Below are 12174 nucleotides of genomic sequence, written 5' to 3'. Positions count from 1 at the left end.
TACCCTTATTTTCTATTGTGCCTCCTCTCCCCCTATCTATATTATTGAGCATTTGTGGGGAGGAAACATAAATATAGTTCACCAGAGGGGACTGTGACGTGAACACCAATGGGGAACACAGCAAACTCAGCAAGGATTGGTGGGTGGAGTATGTGGCAGCGGGGGGGGGTGGGTGGTTTCTGAGCAAAAGTTTGACTTTTCATCCAAAAACGAAGTTTCAGCAGCTGAAAAGCCCCTGAACATTTGGTTTTCCACTGAACATTTTCAGCTTCAATTGAACGTATTCAGGGGGTTGGTTTCCCAATAAACAACTGAAAATTTCCGAGGAGAGCAGACCCTTTTTGTCAAGAATGTTATTTAGAAGAAAATCCAAATGTGCCACGGAGGGGAAAAAAGTTTTGAGAGCAGTTTTGTGCCCTGCCCTATTGACAAAATTGATTAGTAGATTTTAGAGGCTGAAGGAACCATTAGATCGTGTTGTCTGCATTACACAGGCCAGAGAATTTACCCCCTGGGTCCTACACCCGGCTAAGTTTCACAAGGCCCGACAAATACAAGTGCTCAGCTTTCACCGTCCCCCATTTCCAGCTCCACTTTCTCCCTCAGGTCCTTGCTTCTCCCCCATTCCCAAACTCCACTCCCCCACCCAAGTCCCTTCTTCACACAGTCCCCTCACCACCATGCCCCACACTCCATGGTACAGCCAGTCCCAGTTCACTTCCCCCGGTTGCACCCAGGTGCCTCATCAGATGTCACCCCTCCCTCCTTCCCCTCACCGCCTTCCCCTTGCCCCATGGTTCCCAGTTGCTGGCCAGAGTGGGGGTGATGGGCCCGGCTGGGGAAGGGGCAGGGCTGGTCAGAAGATGGGGTGAGGGATCCAGCTGTTGGGGACCAGGCTAACACAGGGGTGAAGGGCCTGGCTCCCTGGGACTCCTGGCTGACTGACATGGGGGCAAAGGGTCTGGTGGGAGGGTGGCTGGCTGGAGTTTAAGTGAAGCAGCTGGCTTTGGGGGGGGGCTGCTGAGAGGCTGGCAGGAATGGGGAGGATAGGATGATTAAGACTGGAATTTTCCAAGGCCTCTAAGGAGGCTAGGCCACGGGAGGCAGGCGGCCAACTCCCCTAAGCGACTCTGACAATTCCAGTCTGACCAGAGCTGGGGAGAGGGGACAGTCCCAGCGGGCTGAGGTGAGGGTGCGAAGGATTGGAAATTTAAATAATATTTCATTGAACAATGTCCATGCCTCAGTTTCCCCTATGTAGTGAAGAGTTAACGAGGTGGTGGGGGAAAGGGTGTTTTCTTTGCAGAAAGATCCAGGTGGGGCTGACCACTACCTGACTGGGGCTAGGCCCAGACAATGGGCCAGCGATTTGTTAACTGGCAACTGAAATGAAACCTCCAGCTGCAGTGTAAACATACCCTTGGGATCTGATTCATAAATCAGAGACGACCCTGTGCCTGCCAATAGTGGGGAGGAGGGGTGGAGTGAGGGGACAGAGTGAGGGCAGTTGGCTTCTGTGGTATTACTGAGCATGCTCATTCTGTGTGAACATGCTCAGTACAAGCCAAGAAGTAAATCTGGGGGCGGGCAGTTGACCCCTCATTCCCCCCTCCATGCATTGCCTCTGTCCCTTGTGGATCTTCATTAATGTCAGAGGAGTTACAGCGGTGGCTCTCAACCTTTCCCGACGACTGTACCCATTTCAGGAGGCTGATTTGTCTTGCCTACCCCCAAGTTTCACCTCACTTAAAAGCAACTTGCTTACAAAATCAGACACAAAAATACAAAAGTGTCACAGTCTCACTATTACTGAAAAATTGCTGCCTTTTTCATTTTTACCATATATTTATAAAATAAAGCAATTGGAATATAAATATGGTACTGACATTTCAGTGTACGGTCTACAGAGCAGTATAAACAAGTCATTGTCTGCATGAAATTTTAGTTTGTCCTGACTTCGCTAGTGCTTTTTATGGAACCTGACTTCGCTAGTGCTTTTTATGGAACCTGTTGTAAAACTAGGCAAATAGCTAGATGAGTTGATGTACCCCCTGGAAGACCTCCGCGTCCTCCCAGAGATACGCGTACCCCTGCTTGAGAACCACTGAGTTACAGCAAAGGAAGATTTGGCTTTTCAGATCCACTTTTCATTCGTTTCTCTGCTGGCTCTGGCTCTGGCCCGCTGACAAAATTACACGTTGCAGCCTAAAGAAAACCCTGAAGCAAACACCAAAATAACACGCACAAACAAGCTTGCGGGGAAAGAAACATCCAGTTGCTGGATAAGACTCAAGCCATGTCTGTGATGAGGAGATTGCAGCTGATCTTCTCTCTTTTACACAGTAGGAGCGGTGGCTTCTGAGAATCCAGCCGAACCTCTCCAATAGGAGGCCGCTTGCACTATCCTTGTGACTTGCTTATAAGGTCCAGTGTTCACGGTTGGAGAGAGAACGTTTGCTGTGCCTGCATTAGCCAGTGCTTGGAAGAATCACCTAGAAACGTCTCTCTGCTGTGCAGAGAAACCCGGAGGAGCGTTGTAGAACTGGGCAGACCGTTCATTCTGCAATCGGCCAAAAATCCAGAAGCAAAGAGGGTGTGTGAGAACCATCAGGAGGAATTTGCTTTGTTGTCTGAAGAGGGGCCAACAGCTCACCTATGTGATCTGCACAGCGCACAAAGAAACCATGTTACAGCTTCCACAGAGACAGCCGCTGAGCAGTGCGAGGTAGGAAATTGCTGGTGAGTGAAACGTATTATAATAAAAACCACCAGTAGAAATCAAGTAACTAAATGTGAGATCTGCTGCAAGACATTTTACAACAAATCTCTAAATATTTGCTGCATTGTTTATCTTATCAGAGCTAGAATGATGGGATGGTAATTGCTAGGATCACTCTTTCACCGATAAAAAGAAAACCAGCTCCCGATGTCTCCCGAGCAGTCTAGAATTTAGAAACACTCTGCATTATGCAGTAAGTTTGTTGTTCAGTTCCCTTCAAACTGATCCTTCTCTCTTTGCAGTCAATAGCCAGTCTCCTCTTGACTACAGTAGGAACAATGTCTTTTGGGCTCCTGCTATCTGCCTTGGTTGTTTTTTATATCCTCATGTTTCCTATATAGCCTTTTGTCTGTTCTTTATCCATAGGTATTTTTACTTCTGTGCTAACTGCTCCAACTTCTTCTGTTTCTTTGTTGGGGAAGGAATCCAACATCTCTGCTATTTTTGAGACATCATTAATGGAGAGCAGATTGAATTATTCAACATCTAGAAATGTAACCCGTGTTTTTTCCAGTCGCGAATTATCTACATACGGGAGCTGTGCTTTTTATGAATCTGTTTGTTATTTAAACTCCATGGAGTCATAAATACCCAGGAACCACTGGGATCATCAAGTCTGACTTCTGGTATAGAGGCCATAGAACTTCCCTGAAATAATTCCTGTTTGAGCTAGAGCATGGTTTTCAGAAGAAAAATAATAATCTGGTCTTAATTTTAAAATTACCAGGGTTGGAGAATCAACCACCCCCCTTAGTAAATTGTTCCAGTGGCTAATTACCCTCATGTTTAAAAACTAACACCTTGTTTCCAGTCCGAATTTGTCCAGCTTTAACTTCCCATTATTGGATCTTGTTTTTTCTTTGTCAGCTAAATTAGTTGTCTGCTAGGACTTTGACTAAAAGTTTGTGTAAATTAATTTTAGCCTCTGCATCCAGAGGCAATGCATAGAGGGTGGGGGAATGTGGGGTCACATGCCCCACCCCAGATTTGCTGCTTGGATTGTACTGATCATGCTCACTGAGGAAGCCAGGTGCCCTCACTCTGCGCCCCCCCCCCCCCCCACACACACACACAATATCAGCTGGCACCGGTGTCTCTGCCTGGATCCATGTGTCACACCAGATCTCAGTGCAGTTCCAAGTGACCGGGCCAGCTTCCTGCGGGAGGGCGTGGTCCCAGTGCATTTATCTCTGTGAGACACATTTTGACCGAGGCGTCAGCCCAGCATGTCAATTCCTGCAGCTCCAGTTGCAGGCACAAATTTGTAAGTGACTCCGAAACTCAGGTTTGAGCGTGCACCTGGGCCTTTAGTTTGCAGGTGGGGTATGGCTTGCTCATACACAGGCTGCTACTATGCCTATGCAATGTTCATGGTTTGCTGCTGATGCCTTGTGATTGGACGCCAAAACCACATGGTTTTGTTTCTGTTCCCTGGGTGATTTGACTTAGGGTGACCAGATGTCCCGATTTTATAGGGACGGTCCTGATATTTGGGGCTTTTTCTTATATAGAGGCCTATTGCCCCCCACCCCCGTCCTGATTTTTCACACTTGCTATCTGGTGACCCTTTTTTTGACTTCCTACGGTTCATAAATCGGGAGTTTCTATTTTAGCGGTGGAGAAAAGGTTCCCCAAGCCCTAATTGCTGGGGTTCAGAGCGTTAACGATTAGACCTGAGAGATTAAAGACATAGATCTGAATTGACCAGCTATTGGTAACTGTGAAACTGAAGTAGTGATCAAAAAATAAGCTTATTCTGGAGCTGGAGGAGTCCCTAGTATGTGGCGTGTGGAGCTGAACTCCCTTTCCTCTCCCTCTGATTTATAGGAGGCCAGAGACACACTGAACAGGTACGTGGCTCCTTCTCACTCCCCCTCAGACTTCACAATGCAGGCCAGGGGCTTGGGCACTGGCTGAAAGACACATCTCCAATGTTACACATCTGGGTGGTGATATTTTATGGTGGGTTTTTGTTGTTTGTTTTCTTAAAGCCCCAGTTCCTGGAGTCATGTGATTACATTAAAATCTCAGCCACTTCTTTTTTTAAGGCAATTTCTAGCTCTTTCAGCTGCAGAGAGAAGCTTTCAAATATGCACCCAAAGAGCTGGAAAGCTATAAAACAGGGAATAAGCAGCTGTCAGGGATGGACATTTTGCCTAGTCCCTGTGTGGGAATGGCGGTGAAAAGACTCCCTAGTATTTATATTATCATGGTACCTATAAGTCCAGCTGAGATCAGGACCCCACTGCATACACACAAAGAGACAGTCCCTGCCCTGGAGAATGTACAGTCCAGACAAGCCAGACAGAAGGTGGGAGGGGAAGTAATTTGCCTTTAGTCACCCAGCAAGTGTGTTGCAGGACACAGGGAGCTGAAGCCTGGTGTCCAGGTTCCCAGTCCAGTGCTCTTTCCACTGCTCCACGCTGCCCACCTTTGTGGGTCTTTCCCCATCACTTCCCCAGCCTCGAGAGAACTTGCAGACCCATGCCAGGTCCAGGCACAAATGGGCCCCTTGATGTTTTGCTGCCACTTGATCTGAGCAATCAGGTGAAGAGTAATAAATGTGTGGTTAGTGTTTTTCCTCCTCTAGCCGTGAGAAGGGGAAGGTGCATGCTGCAATGGCTCTTTCTCCTGAACCGAGGCAGAGGACGCCGGAGTTCTCCCTCAACCTCCAAACTCTGAGGCAATTCAAAGGTAAGACACACAAATCCCTGCTCCAAAATTTCATCAGGGTGCAGTGCACTTTCCCCAGCCACTGAAGGTTCTGCTGAGTTTCCCATAGGGACCAACTCCATGGATGTTATGGGGCTGGAGCACCCAAGTCCCATGGGAAAAAAATAGTGGGTGCTCAGCACCCTCTGGCAGGTGCTCAGCACCCACTGGTGGGCCCTGCCGATCGGCTCCTCCCCTTCCCCCCAGTGCCTCCAGCCCACCACAGATCAGCTGTCCAGTGGCAGGCAGGAGGTGCTGGGTGGGAGGAGCAAGGGTGGGGTGGAACGGGGCAGGAAGAGGGGGGGAAGGGACAGGAAGGGGTGGGGCAGGGGTCTTGGGAGAAGAGGTAGACTGGGACAAAGACCCACACTTAGACCCATGTGGGTTACCCTGCGTTTAGCCCAGTAAGCCTTACATGGGAAGAGGGGAGCTACGATGATAGGGCAAACACATAAAGGGTCCCGGCCCTTATCCAGGCTGTATTACAAGGGTGCTAAGGGTTCCAGGCCCAGCCCTAGGAGCCTTAAAAGGGTTACAAAGGGAGTTAGACAGCAATGATTAAATGGCATTGGTAGCTCCTCACCGTAGCTTTTAACTAGGGAAATACCCTGGTTAAAATGCCTCTGAGCAAGGCATTTACAGCTGTTCCCAAAAGCCGTTTTCATGAGCTTTAGGGAAACCATTTGTAGGGGCTGTGTTATATCTCAGACAACAACACAAAATTTAGCCAAGATAAGTGTAAGGTGCTGCGCATAGGGATTTAAAACCAAATGCGCAAACACCGAATGGGGGATAACTGGCTTGACAGCAGCACTGCAGAGAAGGATCTGGGAGCCGTGGTGGATCGCAGCCTCAGCATGTCTGCAATGCGATGCTGTTGCAAAAAAAAAAAAAAAAAGCAAATGCAGTTTTAGGCTGCATTAACGAGCAGCATAACATGTGTAACCCACACACCTCCTGGGTGTGGTGTTCTGTCTCATCTAGCGGCACCGATTCTAGCGGAGAACTGGAGCCCGGGCTTTCACTGGTGCCTGTTTCCTATCAGGTCCAGCAAAGCGGTAACGTACTGCCCAAAGAGAGTGCAGGCCTCCTTCCCCTGCCCAATCCCTGTCCTCCCCCTCAAACACTTACCAATGATTCCTCTTTTCATCCAATGAGCACCCGCCCTTGCCTCTATATATGAGCTCAAAGTTGTACCGTATTTCCTGTTGTGGTTGTTTGACCGGTGTTTTTTGGTTTTTGTGGTGAAGCGACGTTGAGACATTCACTGCCTGGTTGAGGTGAGACCAAGGCAGGTTGCTCGGAAATCTACTTGCAGGGAGATGCCACAGAGTCAGCAGGCACCTAACGCTGTTCGGAAGCATGATCCTTGCTGCAAGTGGGATGCAGATTAATCGGTATCGATTTAGCACTTGTGGAGCTGTAGGAGATTTGCTATTGCGGCTCCTCCCTAGAGGGAGCGATTAATGAGTTTGCTCTACAGCCTTAGCTAACAGCCGGTTGTTTTTTAGCTCAGGCTGTAGAGGCTCGTGCACTAAGCTCCAGAAGTCCCAGGTTCGATCCCGCCTGCTGACGCCCGGTGTCTGTCAGTGTTACACGCCTTACACGTCATGGGAGGTGACAGTACCACTCTGCTTGGCGCTGGTTAGGGCTCAGCTGGAGGACTGTGTCCAGTTTTGGTCGCCAGTGTATAGAAAGGATGTAGAGATACTGGAAAGCAGCCAGAGGCAAGCGACAAAGATGATCAAAGGGGTGGAATGCAGCCATCTGAGCAAAGGAGGAAGGAACTGGGTATGTTTAGTTTGGAAAAGAGGAGATTAAGGGGGGATATGGTAGCGGTCTTCAAATACTTGAAAGGCTGCCATAAAAAAGATGGAGAAAAGTTGCTCTCTTGCCACAGAGTGCAGGACACGATTAAATCTCAGGAAAATCTTTCTAACTGTAAGAAGAGTAGGACAATGGAACAGATGCCGAGGGAGGTTGTGGAAGCTCCTTCACTGGAGGTTTTCAAATGGAGGCTGGAGAGCCATGAGTCTTGGATGGTTTAGAAACAACAAATCCTGCATCTGGGCAGGGCGTTAGAGTAGATGACCCTTCCTAACCCTATGGTTCTGTGATTCTAACCGCTAGGTCAAATGACCCCAAATTTGGATCATTGACCTTAGCCAGAGCCCCCTTGAAGCGGAGCAAATTTCCAGGCAAACTGAGTAACTACATGGATTTTAGAGCACTTAGAAGTCAACAGAAAGCTGGTCTAAACCTTAACTATAGCAGACGTGGTGGTGCAATATAACAACAAGGGGAAATCTCCTGACCAATGAACTTTCTTACCTCGAAATTGAAAGGACAAATCAGCACTTTGCAGGAACATTGGGATTTTTAAAAAAAGCACTCATTAGCAACTAGGAAATTCAGGATGAAGGGGCCAAGAAACACAAAGATACAATATTGTTTAAATAAATACATTAGGGCAGAGACAAGGTGGGGGAGGTCATATCTTTTATTGGACCAACTTCTGTTGGTGGGAGAGACATGCTTTCGAGCTACACGGAGCTCTTCTTCAGGTAAAAGATAATCCCTCACCCACCTTGTCTCTCTAATATCCTGGGACTGACACTGCTACAACACTGCAGACATTTGGGCAGGACATTATAAGAATTACATTGCAAAAATACACAGCATGTGAAAGCAAGGAATTTCTCAGGTCAGGTCACTGATGACCGTAAGCGCCAAATTCTCCTGGCACCAGTGGGTGCTCAACCCCCGGCCCTGCCCCACTCCCATTCCAACCCCTTCCCCAAAGTCCCCGCCCCAACTCCACCCCCTCCCTGCCCCTGTTGGACTCCTTCCCCAAATTCCCACCTGGCCCTGCCTCTTCCCCACCTCTTCCCCTGAGTGTGCCGCGTTTCCACTCCTCCCCCCTCCCTCCCACAGCTCATTATGCCGCAAAACAGCTGTGCGCTGGGAGAAGAAGCAGGATTGCGGCACACTCAGGGAAGAGGTGGAGGTGAGCTGAGCGGGGGGCGGGGAGCTTGGCTGCCGGTGGGTGCAGCACACCCACCAATTTTTTCCGTGGGTGCTCCAACCCCAGAGCACCCACGGAGTCAGCGCCTATGCTGATGACAATCTTAACTCTTCCCCCACTGTATGAAAGACTCTGCAATATCTGTATCCATCCACGCTAGGAAATATTTGGGTGTCTTGTAAGTTTAAGCTTCTTTCCAGAACTTTAGTTGGTTGATAATTATCAGTGATTTTGTTTTTGGGGGGAGGCAAGAAGGTGAGAAAATGCCTTTTCAACTAAATGGAAATTTACACACACACCCCACTGTCATTAGTTTTGTTTTATTTTATTATTGAAAATTCGAACCCCAAAATGTTTTTAGGTTTTGACAACTGTCAGTTTTATGTATAGATATAACCCCACCACCACCACACAAAAAAAAACCTTTACAGGGTAAAAATTTCATTCTCTTCTCATCACAAAGACTTGCTTATAGACTCATAGAAATGTGGGGCTGGAAAGGAGATGAAGTTGTCATCTAGTCCACACACCTCCGCACTGAAGCAGGCTACTCTTGACAGGCATTCTCTAACCTGTTGTTCAAAACCTCTGAGGATGGGGGATGCTAAAATCTAAAATGGTTTGGTCACATTAACCCTTCTTTAGGACCATGTGGAGTCCACAGGAGACGAGCTGCTTTGCCCATTTCTGATTCATCACGGTACGTGGGCGTCAATTATCCCACCTAATTTACAAAGATCCTATGCCCCAAGAGTTGCACAAGGGTCCTCGTGCATGGAGCTGGCGTGTCTATGTAAACTTACCTCCTGTGTCTAGTTCACAGGTGTACAAAACTGGTGGGTGCAGTGAGGCAGCATATTTATTATGTATTATTGTGTATGCATGAGAGGAGCTTTTAAAATGATGGTTTATTGTTCTCATTTTCTTAACTCCACTCTCAGTGCAGAGTTCACTTCTACCCCGTCTATGGCTATGGACTAAGAACTTGTATACTTGATCCTAAAAAGACACATTTTACAGAACCAGGAGGGATGGAAGCATAGGTGCTAGAATTAGGGGTGCTGCCATACCCCCTGTCTTTAAGTGGTTTCCATCATATACAGGGTTTACAGTTTGGTTCAATGGCTCTCAGCACCCCCACTTGTTTCAGCTCCCCTGGATAGAAAAAGGGAAAGATGGAAGAGTGAGTACCTAGAGGGCAGAGTTAAGGTTATTTGAATGACCATCACTAATAATGTCCTATCTTTTCAATGTTTCTTGCTTTTAAAACATGTCCTTGTACCTTGCTTTATCCTCACCTCCGAATGTCCCAGTTTTTTAACATTGGTCGTTGATAGCTCCAGCATCCCTGCTAGGCCTTTAACATCCAAGGGTTTGGTGTGGACTTTCTGACTTACCTTTCACCTAGAGAAAAGAAGTTGTTGTCAGGGGGACACTGAGTGCACCCAATTGTAGATGATTATTTTGTACTAATGTCTAACCTCTTGAATATTCTGTCCAACCTTCCCCCCAGTGCTGAGATCAGCGTCTAACACTCTGATTCTCTCTCTGTTATGCAGTGAATGTGACTCTGGATCCAGACACGGCAGGTCCTGAACTCATCCTCTCTGAGGACCTGAAAGGTGCCAGATGGGGAAAACCAAGTCAGGAGATGCCTGACCGTTTGGAGAGATTTGACACTGATCCCTGCGTGTTGGGCTGTGAGGGATTCACCTCGGGGAGACACTACTGGGAGGTGGAGGTGGATGGGATGTTCTGGACTGTGGGTGTGGCCAGCGAGTCTGTGAGGAGGAAAGGACGTATTGTCTTTCAACCCAACACAGGGGTCTTGGGTTTGCAGAAATATCATCACCTCTGTGTGGCGCTCACCAACCCTTCCAACACCTATGTGCCCCTCAAAAAGAACAACAATGAGATCGGCGTCTATTTGGACTATGAACTGGGGCGAGTGTCATTTTACGACCTCAGCAACGAGGAGCTGCTCTTTGCTTTCCCGCCGGTCTCTTTCAATGAGGAGAGAGTTTTCCCTTACTTTTGTGTATTGTTGTCCCACATGAAACTGTCCCCCAGAGGGTGATGCATGGCTGTGATCCCAAGAAACTGGATTCTCTGGCCTGTGGTGTCATACTCTCTATGATCCTAGAAGTTCTTGCTGAACCTCTTCTAGCTTCCATTGCCCTACGCTCTATGACCCTGGAGGATTACAATGTTCTTGCTGAACCTCTTGTCACTTCCATTGCTCTAAGCTCTATGACCCTGGAGGATTACAATGTTCTTGCTGAACTTCTTCTGGCTTCCATTTCCTTAGGTTCTATGACCCTGGAGGATTACAATGTTCTTGCTAAGCCTCTTCTAGCTTCCATTTCCCTAAGCTCTATGACCCTGGAAGACAACGTCTTTCCTGTAGAGCTGCTCCGAGCTATGTTATTAGTCTCCATGCCTCAGAAGGACTCCCATGTTTCCTCACAGAAAATCCGAGGCTCTCAATCCTGGTCTCTATAGCTCTGCAAGGAGTACAGTGTTGTTGCAGAGTCCTGTTTAGCTTCTTATTTTCTAGTCTCTATGCTCCTGTCAGGGTCCCATGTTCCTTCAGATCCCCTGCTAGCTCTCTGTCTGCAAACTGGACCATCTTGAAGTACAGAACGTGACACGTTTTCATGGCAGAAATTAAGGAAAGAAAATCCTGAGTGGGTGTCTCGATTCAGCCTGTATGACCGTTGTGACAGATATTGCAAATACACGCAGCCTCTTTGGGAGCGATTGTTTCCACTTGATAAATGTGATCTGTGTGCTTGAGATGGGCCGGACGACATGGGCCTGTAGTATATTCACAGACCTATGGCTCAGTGTGTATTACAGGTAATTGTTTGTACCCGGCTCACTGGGTGGATTTTCTGGGGAAGCTGGGAAGATCAATGCAAGTTCCTGTGGTTGGTTACACAGACTCCCAGCCTTTGAGCCTGATTTTACCTGCTTCAGGAGCTTGGGAACAAATTTTGGGGTCTAAAGGGTGAGTTTAAACAGACTCTCATTTTGAGCCAACAAACTGACATGAACTTTTAATCAATAGGTCAAACCTTGTGAAGGAGTGGAAGGACTAGAACCTGCCAGGGTCTCCATAGGACTGATGGGGGACCTCTGGGAAGCAGAAGTCTGCTTTTCCACTTGTTATTGTTTTATTGATCTGTTTTCTCTGTAAGGCTTTTGTCCTTAAATAAATGCTCTGTGCAAAGTGCCTAATCACTGGTGCACCACTTGAGAGAGAGAGCGCAAAACTGTGGGGACTGGGGAGGCAGAATTCATTGCTGGACAGGGGGACAAGCAGCTGTGCGGGTGGCAGGGACACAGAACTAATTAAATGGGGGGCGGGGGTGTTTGAAGAGAAGCTAGAAGCCCTGCAGCAGCTGGAAGCGATTTGTACCAATCTGTGTCACTGGATCTCGTTGGGGGTCTCCCAGCTACTGCTCCTGCTGCAGGAGCCAGAATCACCTTCCCTTATAGCTATGGGGGAGAGTTGGCAAGAATCATACATGAGCTGGGCACAGAGGGGGCTTTAATGAAGGTGCCCTCCCCCCTGCACTGGCCCACCCTGCTGGGGGAGCAGCAGCTGCTCCGTTCGGGCTCCCAGATCCTAAAGGAGAAGGCAGCAGCAGCTTGT

The 12174-nt window shown here is 48.1% G+C and overlaps 1 protein-coding gene across 1 annotated transcript; it reads left to right on the top strand.

Annotated features, from left to right (window-relative positions):
* Nucleotides 1-2420: 2420 nt before the first annotated feature.
* LOC142069293 (butyrophilin subfamily 1 member A1-like) lies at nucleotides 2421-11756 on the top strand. The gene is made up of 4 exons (XM_075119960.1): nucleotides 2421-2725; nucleotides 4607-4629; nucleotides 5370-5473; nucleotides 10076-11756. The coding sequence occupies exons 3-4, from the start codon at nucleotides 5398-5400 to the stop codon at nucleotides 10591-10593; spliced, it is 594 nt and encodes a 197-aa protein (XP_074976061.1). The 5' UTR covers nucleotides 2421-2725; nucleotides 4607-4629; nucleotides 5370-5397; the 3' UTR covers nucleotides 10594-11756.
* The last annotated feature ends 418 nt before the right edge of the window (nucleotides 11757-12174 follow it).

This window comes from Caretta caretta, chromosome 14, assembly GCF_965140235.1.
Source record: "Caretta caretta isolate rCarCar2 chromosome 14, rCarCar1.hap1, whole genome shotgun sequence".
NCBI lineage: Eukaryota > Metazoa > Chordata > Testudines > Cheloniidae > Caretta > Caretta caretta.
Note: the sequence above shows the minus strand (reverse complement) of the source record. Positions and strands in the feature narration are given on the sequence as shown.